The 11,327-nt window shown below is 36.9% G+C and overlaps 1 protein-coding gene across 1 annotated transcript; it reads right to left on the bottom strand.

The window, feature by feature from the left end:
- Nucleotides 1-219: 219 nt before the first annotated feature.
- LOC122058604 (vacuolar protein sorting-associated protein 29) lies at nucleotides 220-10,646 on the bottom strand (the record flags this gene model as incomplete). Its single annotated transcript, XM_042621234.1, is given in 2 exon segments — nucleotides 220-727; nucleotides 10,509-10,646. Coding segments are annotated over 2 exon segments (438 nt in total), but the record flags the coding sequence as incomplete, so codon positions are not given.
- Between the last annotated feature and the right edge of the window lie 681 nt (nucleotides 10,647-11,327).

Raw genomic sequence — 11,327 nt, 5'->3', positions numbered from 1 at the left:
GTGCACCAATGAAACTTTGTACTCATTCTCTCAACCATTTCTCCTATTTTTTGGCTGAAATTTAACTGATGAAATGTGGGGATCTTCCATCACAAGGACTTCACCCATATCCATCCAAATTGGACACCAATATAGCAGTGTTTTTTTTTTTCCCTAATGAAAATACATCTATTTATCTCAATTGAAGATTGTTAAGATACAGAAAAAGAAGAGTCAATATTCAGTACCACCAAAAACACAATTCTGTTTGAAATATTATTATTTTTTTCTTTCTGAAACACAGTCTCCAACAATCTCTCTAAAATTTAGTACAAATTATGAAACACAACCATCACAGTGCCCAAATGAAAAGATCACATGCACAACACTATGCTCATATTCTAAAGAATGGGGAGTAGAAGTCCATAAAGGGCAACAAAAGCCCTGTTCAGTGAGAGGGAGTCGTGGCCGTCTTCTTGAAGTCAATCTTGTCAACCTTCACCTCTCCATCAATGAGTTCATAGACATAGACCACAACACGGAGGCCATCAATGTCCATGAGGACAAAGCTTGGGTTAACATCATAGGTGATACTGCTGTATGCACCAGTGGCAGATCCAGGGTTTATGACAACGCCACCCTCATGTTTATAGGCCTTGAACTGATGGGTATGCCCAGTCACAAGGATGTCCACATCTAACTGCCTCTGGAGCATGGCTAGAGAGTCCAGATCTCCCCAAGGGATAACCTTCATAGCATCAATCCAGAAAGTACCAAATAAGTAAAACACTCTCTTACACAGATAATATAAGAAACTTAAAACAGAAAGAAGAAGATAAAAATAAACCCATATCATAAAATTTAATAGGCCCTTTGGCATAGTCAATTTTTTTTTTCTCTTTCTTGGGGTTGGGGAGGAGGCTTGAGGGTAACGTAAAGGATTAAAGTGAAGGAGGACTAAGGATACAAAAACTACCACAGACATATTGGAAAAGGATTAAAAAAAATAATAATAATAAAAGAAAGGGAAGGCACTGTGGGATGAGAGATTGGACAGTAACAAAGCCGAAAATTGTAACACCTCCCCCTTTGAAAGAAAAAAAAATGTAAATCACGAATGAAAATATAATCAGACACAATAGAAAAAAGTTACAAAAGGAAAGCAGGCCACGCTAAATCCCTAACTAAATAAGAAATATAGCTCTAATGAAGGAGATAGAACACATATGAAAACAAAATCCCAACACCCAAGGTTCACAAATACAGGGAGGGGGGGGGGGACAAAGCTAGTGCATATTCTTTCTTTATAGAAAGCATGAGTTCAAGCAAGACAGAATAGGACTAGAAGTTCAATCATTTAGGCCAATCAAGTGGCAATTCCCATCCAGAGGAGTCCCGTCATCCCAAAGATCAAGAATAAGCCATCCAGCCTTAATCTTCACCAATGATGAAGTAATAAGAAGTTTATGCTCACATTATAGAGCATAAACAAGAATTGATATATGAGTACTCAACATCGAAGCAATGGATTCTTTTGTAATTTGTCCTCTTATTAAGAGATTCTGTCTGAAATTTGTGTTGGAATTCAAATATGATCATTGAATTGAGCTATATCTTGTCTACCAGGATTTATTGGTAGGAGTTGATCTAATTTCAAGAATTCTAACCTTTGAATCTTTTGACCAGAGAGAGAGTGGGCCAGGACTACGGATCAAAATTATCAAGGAACATGGCCTCAAATTGATCCTTCCAAACGTCAAAAGCCATCCCGACCTTGATGGAGTTAAGGGTATCCAATCGGGCCAATTGGGCCCCAGAATATTTTATTTTGGCCTATGGTTGGGATCTATGAGCCTTCGGCCTGTTATTTATTTATTTTAGTGTAACGTGCCTCCTTAATAAGCCCCACAGTTGAGATTTAAGGGTGTATACTGGAATAAGTATTGGGATTAGGTTTATCCAATGTGTGGGGCCCATTATTTTATTTTACTTCTTATTTGTGAGTGTAATCAGGATTGGATTCAATCTTATCCTTATTTCTGGCCTTTTAGATTAGACTAGAAAATTTCCTCTTAGCCTACGTTTGGAGTATAGTCCTTTTTGTGTTTTTATTTACTTTCCTTTTACGAGCAACATTGGGATAAGTTTTTTAAAATGTAAGGTTGTTAGCAGCCGCCCCAGGCCCCACGGATTTAGAATGATGGAATAGTGTTGTTTTGCGAGTCACATGCTCGGTCTCCTCTCTCTCTCTCCCCCTCCCCCCCCCCCAAAAAAAAAAAAATCTTCTCTGATGCACTTACTTGGTTCCCTAGAATTAATTAGGAGATGTTGTAAGGAAAAACATGCACAGATTAGGGCCTTCAGCCTAGTACGGCCTTGAATATGGCAGATTGGAGAGCTAGGATCCGGTAGCGGACCCCGTTTAGCTGTGTTTTACTTCACTACTGGTTCTAATCATCTGTTTCCTTTCTTTTACCTTTCCTTTTCTTTGTCCTAGCTTGGATCCATGTAGTCGACCCCATTAAGTTGGGATAAGGCTTTGTTGTTGTTCTGATGCCTTTAATCACTACAGGTGATCTTCTCCTAATCTCCTCCACTCATGTCTGATTCCTTTCTAATCAAACACCTATTTCTGTCTTTTGTTCTTACTGTTCATATTCTCCTGCAGGGCGATGGTGTTGGGACTGAGAAGAGAACTCACAAACCCATCAAATCAGTTGTGTCTGGCCTAAGATCTGGGATAGTAGCAGTCCACCCTACATGATGAGGATTCAATGGCAATGCATACGGTTATTGCCACTGTGAGTGGAAGCCAACCTCATCTCAGCAGACATAGTTCATGCACTTAACCTCCCGTAAAAAAATCTTTCCAAGAAATTTTATGTGCAAGGGTTTAGGCTTAATGCTAGAGAAGAGATCAATGCAATCATGAGAATTAATTTGCAATTTAGGTCTCTTCAGTATCAGGTATCTAAAATAGTCAGGCCCCTTAGGTCATTGTGACATTCTCTTAGGGTGACCATGACAGCATAAGGCTAATAACTATTGGTGCGTGGAACACTATCAAGGTGAAAGAAGGAGGGCGTATTTTTTTTTATGTTGCCTCACGCATTAATGGATATTGACAACAATAGGTTCCTTCTCCTCCAGCTATGAACCAGCCTAATCTTCCTATTCATGGAATTACAGTTCGACTGTCTTCCCTGATAAATATGTCACCTCATCGTTGATTTCATTACAAGGATATCTAGGTTTCAAAACCTAACTCGGCAGAGTCAAGTTCTTTTAGAGTTTGATTCAAATTCTTACTTCAGTCATTGAGTTTGAGTAGGTTAGCTTTAATACATTGTTAAATATGCATGTAACCATCAATTCAAAAGATTAGAATTGAATGAAACTGGGATTATATGGAAGGTGCTGTGCACAACTGGTCTCTCTCTGCTACAAGAAGTCTTCTACTTCTTATCTCCTCCACTCAGGTCTGTCTCCTTCCTGATCAACACCTATTTCTGCCTTTTATTCTTCTTGAAATTTCCATTATTCTTCGTATCTCTATTCTGTGACCATTCATCTTATCCTGCTGGGTGATAGCGTTGGGAGTCTTGGGACTGAAAAGAGAACTCAAAAACCCATCAAAGCAGTTCTTTTTAGCCTAAGATTTGAGACAGTACCACAAGCCAAATAGTTTTTTATTCTATTAACTTTCACCAAAAGGGATCCAGAACTTCCATTTAGTTATAGAATTGCCATTATATCTTTAAATTGAATATTTAATACTCTTGGGGGCCCACAGCAATCCTAAAGCAGGGTTTTGTGATCTGGGATTGCACCATTCTCTTCTCTTCTTTTTCTCCCTATTATCCTTCCTTTCTCTTCTAACCACTACCCTATTTTCCCCTTTCTTCGCTGCTGCCGCAGGCTTGGAAATAGTTCTATTCTATTGCTGGTTTCTCTGTAACAACAGATTCATCTCTACTTGGTATGCATCAACTTGTGCTAACCACCAGCAAAACCTGCTATTTGTTTGACATTATTCATCTCGATTCATCATGTGATTAACTTGATATTAGGACTGCAGGACTACTTCACAGAGAGTAGTCAGGAAATGCAACCTCGTCAACTGCTAAGTCTTCTGGACAGGAAAGCACCACCACCTTTCTGCGGCTTTGAACTGATTGAAGGGACGATCGTAGCGTAGGCCAAGCTGAGAACTAGATGAGACTTCGATCTTCTGACCCACAGTTGCAATTTCAGACCATTCCGTGGTCTAACCAGTGAGAATCGTCCCTGGGAATCGAGATGACCTCCGCTGGTTCTGGGTATGGTCGAAGGTTGAAGATGACTCTTCAATTGTGATTGCGGTTTAACCCCTTTCTATGAATTTCCCATATTACCCTCTTTTTTATATTTATTCTCCACAATCCCTTGTCTTGTTCGTCATTCCTAATTTGTCCCTTCACAATAATTCCAATGTCCCTGCATATCCCATCACTGACTTAAACTACCCCTTACCCTTTTAAGATTCTCTTTATTTACAAGTATGCCACCCTATTATAAAACTCTAAGTTATTTACTGTTTTGTCATTAGTTCTTTGATTTGAGTTATCTAATACGTATGCCACCCTATTATAAAACTCAAGTTATTTACTGTTTTGTCATTAGTTCTTTGATTTGAGCTATCTAATACTTGGATGGGCCCACAAGAAATCTGATTCCGATTTTGGAACCCGGATCCGCATCATCAAGGTTCCAAAACCGGAATCGGATCGCTTATGGGCCCACTCAAGTACGAGATAGCTCACACACCAAAAATATTGGAAGATTTGTAGATATATTAGGGCTTACAAAGGGGAATGCCAATCAGGTAATTAAGGGAGGTCAATTTAACAAAGAAACAACTCACAAGTAGGATGGCACATTGAAGAAGAAAGGGTATTCTTGGAATGAAGATAAAAATAAGGGTGAGTGGAAAATAAAAGCAAAAGACAAGGGTACTTTAGGAAAATAGGTAGAAAAGGGTAAAATAATAAAGGAGAATAAAGGGAATCATGGAAGGGAAGGAAGGACCTCCTTCCTTGCGCACAAAACCATGACAGAAATCAAGCAGACCTTCACAAGTTTGAAATCCACCTGGAAAACCCATATCGATGCAGAACTTCAAGGGCAGCTCAATCACATGAGGACATATCCATTCCAGCGCACGGTCCTAAGGCCTCTGCAACAAGAACCAGCGGATGTTGCAGGTTCAGAGATGGATCTAAATGGGTATCATACGGAAGCAATGACATCAGGGGCTGGAAACCTAAGGTTCAGGTCGCTTATGCCAGGGTTGTCTACTTCCAAAATCTCAGGTCCACTGACTCCACACCGAAGGAGATTTATTGATATTAGAGGGGCTGTACCAGCTTCTCAGAACAGAGGTTAGGAAAAGAGAATCAGAGAAAGAAGGAGAAATAGGATCACACAAGGGAAGAGAAGAAGAGATGAGAGAGAGAGAGAGAGAAAAAGAATCTCATTGGGGGGGGGGGGGGGGAGAAGTTGTCCCACGACTATTGTTTGCACCTACCCAGCACCAAAACAACTCAATTTAATTCATTCTCAAAACAGGTCTATCGACTACAAGGATATCACTATTTAAAGAGTCGATAGAATCCTATTTTCCTATTATGAAATTGAAATAAATTAGGAATCTAACTAAAAAGGGAAAATGATCTCCTAATTACTTCCTAAGATCTAAACCTCTGTTAGCAAAAACGCATTTAAAACGCCATTCCCATATGTTACCATTTAAAACACATTTAGCTGGTTGCTTATCTAACATCCGGAAAAAAAAGGGCAAATGGATACTCTATTCGTTTTAAACGCGTATGCATTTGTCATTGAAGGTAAACTTGGAATTTCAAACTTTTAATACAAAAACCCCAAAAGATGCTTGCAACTTGCGAATTTTTAGCCTAATACTCTATTATTTTTCTTTCAACCTTCCCCCTTCCCCCTTCCTTGCACTGCGCCGTTTCCTCCTCAAGTCAAACAAAATCGTCTCATATTCAAAGAAAAGATTCAGTAGAAATGGAGAATAGTAGAGTCGTAGACTAGTTGAAGACATCATTTGTTATTGTGATATTACGTTCTCCAAAGCAAGTTCACTTCAGAATTCAGAATATCGAATTGCTTCCTCAAAAGTCAAAAAAATGTGAGTGATGGAACTTTTAGTTAAGTAGTTTGTCTCTTTGTTGAATTACTTTATCATTATAAGAGTATAATAATAATGGGTGAAACTGATGGCACTAAAGCTTTTGAGTTTTTTTACTCTTTGGACTTTAACTGACAAGAGTAACAGTGACAGTAAAAGAGGGTATAGCTAATATGAATATTTAAATGGGTGAAAGTGATGGGAGTGTGAGTGTGGGACTCAAGCTTTTGAATTTTGATTCTTTTGACTTCAACGATAAGGAGCAATAGTGATATAAATTATTTTAAAACTTTAAACTCATATAAAATGTGGCTTTGCTCTATGAAGGGTCCCAGATTCCCACTCCCCTTCACTTTATTTCATGTTTCTTACACAGATTTCAAAATAATAATTCAATTCATTATTACTTCCAAAATAATCTTATATTCTCTGTCTCTCTCTCTTGCTTCAATGGATTCTTTTTTTTATTTTTTATTTTTATCTACAATATACTTTTGCATTAATGTTGGATGTTATAATTGTTTTGATTTTTGAACATTAGATGCAGATATTCAAGTTTATTCAAGTAATTTTTCCTCATGTTATATGAGTAAGCTACCCTTTTTTTTTTGTTCCCGTTTAAAACGCGTACTGTCCGTTTACCGTTTTTTACTGTTCTCTGCTTTTTTGGCTTTTTTTTCTTTTACCGGAGAAAGTTTTTAATTTAAAACTCGCACCATCCGTATATGTTTTTTCGTCGTTCCCATATGATCGAAACTAATAAAATTAAAACAAAATAAAACTCAAATTGGAAATTCCTACTTAGCCAAATCTCTACCAAAACAAAAAAGATTACATAGATTTCCCCAAAATAAAATAAAATCCTAAAATATCCTACTGAACCCAAAAAGTTCAACCAGACCCAGTTCGCCTCGGTCGAGATAATAGTTAGCAAAAACGGGAACAGAAAAAAAACGTGTACAAACAAAAAACAATCCAGTCAAAAAAAGGGTAAAAAAAAAACAAAGAACAGTAAAAAAGGGAAAACGGACGGTACAAGTTTTAAACGCGTAGATTTAACAAAAACTGAGACCAAAAAAAGACAGCATACTCATATAATTGAGGAAAAAATACTTGAATACTTGCATCTAATGTTCAAAAATCAAACAATTATAACAACCAACATTAATGCAAAAGTATATTTTAGACCATTATAAGTTCCAACAATTGACAAAAATAAAAAATAAAAAATAAAAAAAGAATCCATTGAAGCAAGAGAGAGACATAGGGAATATAAAATTATTTTGGAAGTAATAATGAATTGAATTATTATTTTGAAATCTGTTTAAGAAACATGAAATAAAGTGAAGGAGAGTGAGAATAATCTTTGACATTGTTACTCCTTATCGTTGAAGTCCAAAGAGTCAAAAGACTTAAAACACAAAAGCTTGAGTCCCACACTCTCACTCCCATCACTTTCATCCATTTAAATATTCATATTAACTATACCCTCTTTTACTGTCATTGTTAATCTAATAAGTTGAAGTCCAAATAGTAAAAAAATTCAAAACTCAAAAGCTTGAGTCTCATCACTTTCACCCATTATTATTATACTCTTATAATGATGAAGTAATTCAATAAAAAAACAAACTACTTAACTAAAAGTTCCATCACTCACCTTTTCTAACTTTTGAGAAAGCAATTTGATATTCTAAAGCGAACCTGGTTTGGAGAACGTAATATCACAATAATAAATGGTTCTTCAACTAGTCTACGGCTCTACTATTCTCCATATTTGCTAAATCTTTTCTTTGAATATGAGACGATTTTGTTTGATTTGATGAGGAAACAGCGCAACGCAAGGAAGGGGAAGGTTGAAAGAAAAATAATAGAGTATTAGGGTTGTATTAAAAGTTTGAAATTCCAATTATATCCTTTATAACAAACGCATACGCGTTTTAAACGCATTTAAAACCAATAGAGTAGCTGTTAGCCTTTTTTATAGGATGTTACACAGGCGACCGGCTAAACATGTTTTAAACGATAACATACGGGAACAATGTTTTAAACGCGTTTTTGCTAACAGAGGTCGAGATTGCCAGAAGGCTCCACTCAATTCAGCCTTGGTTATGCATCAAAGTTTCCAGCAAAACAGCTTCAAAAAGGGCTATGAGAAATTGTGCAAAGTACATTAAGGCTATGTTCGGTTGTGAGAGATGAAAAGAAAAGAGAGAGATAGAGAGATAAAGAAGTCAATCACTGCATCATGATAAAAAAAAATAAGATGATGCAATGATTGGTTTATGTGTCTATCTCTCTCCTCAATTTCAATTTTTTTTTTTTTTACTTTTATTTTCTTTTCATTTCTTGGCAAACCAAACAAAGCCTAAGAGAATGCGAGAAATTAAAGAAGAGTTTCAACCAATCTTACAAAAGCAGAAAGAAGATCCGACAGCTGAAGAAGAGGTGGATCAGCAATTGGAAACTCATCTAACGAACGACATAGCAGAAGACCTGATTGAGGATATTGTAATTGAACATGTGTAACAGTCGAATTGAGACCACCGATATTCAAAAAAAGATTCTAGTTGAGGCAATTCAATTTGACATTGTTCTATGGTATAAGATGAAGTTAAAAATAGAAGATCTTCACAGGCAGGCTACAACTGAAGATTTCATTTCAACTAAGGAACCTCCTATTGATATTCCCATAGAGATTGAAAGCTTGGATTTTGTTTTCTCTAAAAACAATTCTTTGACAACAAGCATCCAATAGTCGCAGATCTGTCTGCATTGTTCGTGAGAAGAATTGGATTGACGAATCAAAGCAACAATTTGTGGAGTCTGATTGAGTGGTGTTGATTATCACTACTATAAAACTCGAGGACAAGTTTTTCCCAACATTGGGGTAATTGATGCAATTAAGGGAGTCCAATAAGGTCAATTGAGCCTCAAAACATTTTATTTTGGCCCATAAATGGGTTCTATGGGCCTTAGGCTATTTTAAAGTTTTTTAATGTAACAAGCCTCTTTTATAAGCCCAAAAGTTTGGATATACAGCGGTTGTAATTAAGAAAGTTATGCCTGCTCTAGATTGCCATATACAATACCAAATATGATAAAAAGAGGAGATTGTTTGCCCTTCTGGGTGACTTCCTATGAATGAGAGTGGTGAGATGCTATCCTTATCAAAATGCTTTTCGTAGGGGTGCTCCACTCCATGATATCCTCCATCGCCTGATTGGTGATGGGCAAAATCGGATCAGGGTAAGAAGCTGACTCAGCCTGTTCTAATTGACCCGTCACCACTTAGACTCCCGCTTTCACTATTCCTTAAGGCCGATGCAAACCCCTACTCTTGGCTTGCTTTCCACCCTTTGTGTAGGTACAAAGGATCAAGTATAGGGATAAGGTTTATCCAATATCATGGGGCCCATTATCTTATTTTATTTATTATTTGGTAGTTTAATCAAAAGTGAACTCAATCTTATCCTTGTTTCTAGCTTTCTAGATTAGACTATGAAACTTCCTCTTAGCCTATGGTTGGAGGACAGAATCTTTTTTTTTTTTTGGTTTTAATTATTTATTTATTTATTTATTTTGTTTAATTTACTTTCCTATTATGAGTAGGATTAAATTAAGTTTTAAACATGTAACGCTGTTAGCAGCATCCCCATGGATTTGGAATGATGGAATAGAGTTGTTTTGCAAGTCTGATGCTCCCCTCTCTCTCCCCCATGATCTTCTATCTCCTCTCATTTGTCTCCTACGTCCTTCTTCTCTTCCTTTTCTCCCTATTACCTCCCTCTCCCTATAATCTCCCTTTCTCTTCTAACCGATTGCCTATTTCCCCTTTTTTGCTGGTACCATAGGCTTTGAAATTGTGCTATTCTATTGTTGGTTTTCTCTATAACAGCAGATCGATCTCGCATTAACTTGCTGTCATCACCAGCAGAACCCCTTATACCTTCAGATGCTAATATACACATGAAATATTATTATATCCAAAATATGCACCATCATGGAGTTACATAAGTCTCAAAGGAAGGTAGCATATAAAAGACAGGAAAATAGCAATTTCCATTGGTTGTTCTTTTAGATGGAAAATGTGGAAATTTTTTCACTTTTTCCTCTGGTATGCGGGAAAATTAAAATTCAAAATGAAGCAAAGGCATGTGTTTTTTGGGGGGAAAAAAAAAAGACAGGATATCCAACCAAATTTCAAGAAAAAATCCAAGATGAAAACAAAAAATTGGCATTACTCTGCAGTTTTCCTCATTCTCCATCCAACCAAATGAAACCTAGCGGAAATAGAATAAAGCAAACACCCCACAGTAGAGATAAAAGAAAATCAAACCTGATGACCATGGCATAATCCAAGCTTGAATTGACCAATTGTAAGTGTCTTGGTCTCTGGATAACGTGAATCCTCATCATATTCACCTCGAGTAACATGCATGTCAGGGCAAAGGCTCTTCAAATAATCATGAACTTCCTGTTTGCAGAAAAAACCATAAGAGACCACAAATATACATCATTTGGCCAAAAAGTTAGAATGAATCTAATGATTGGCAATCAAAATAACAAGATCAGAATATGATCAAGAAGATAAGAATAAGGCAGCGTCCAATTTCCAGTGAGGGGCTTTACTGGGGAGGAGAATTAATCCAAGCAAATGCATGAACTGGCAATTAAAGAAGCTCTGTCAACTCTGACCAAAGAATCTAGAAGAAGATAAGAAGCGAATCATAATCTCCCACTGAAATGTCAGATTTAGATCAGATCCACCTTTCCTTTGTTAAAACCTATAATCTGTGTTCTTTATATCAAGAACCAAAAAGATAACAGAAAAGCAAGACTAAATAATAAATTATCCAAAAGAAAACGAAAAAAGTTATCAAATGAGATGAAAAGAAAAGCAAGGTCACTTTTCTCGGAGATCAAGGATTGCAAACTCCTTTCATGAGTTAGCTAGTGAGGGAACAGGTAGGCAGCCATTGTATATGGGCGCTATCAGGTTCAGTATTGATCCATTTTGTTTTGGGCCATTGGCCCTCTGCTCTTGTTGTACCTTAGCAGTCTGCCCCTTATGGGAGTGGCCAGGCTTGTTTCTTTGCTCTATAGTCTATACGTTGTATCTTCTTCTTTGTACCAAATACAGGTTTGTCATCTAATC

The sequence above is a fragment of the Macadamia integrifolia genome, chromosome 13 (genome assembly GCF_013358625.1).
Source record: "Macadamia integrifolia cultivar HAES 741 chromosome 13, SCU_Mint_v3, whole genome shotgun sequence".
Classification (NCBI taxonomy): Eukaryota; Viridiplantae; Streptophyta; class Magnoliopsida; order Proteales; family Proteaceae; genus Macadamia; species Macadamia integrifolia.
This window is presented reverse-complemented; position numbering and strand designations above follow the sequence as displayed.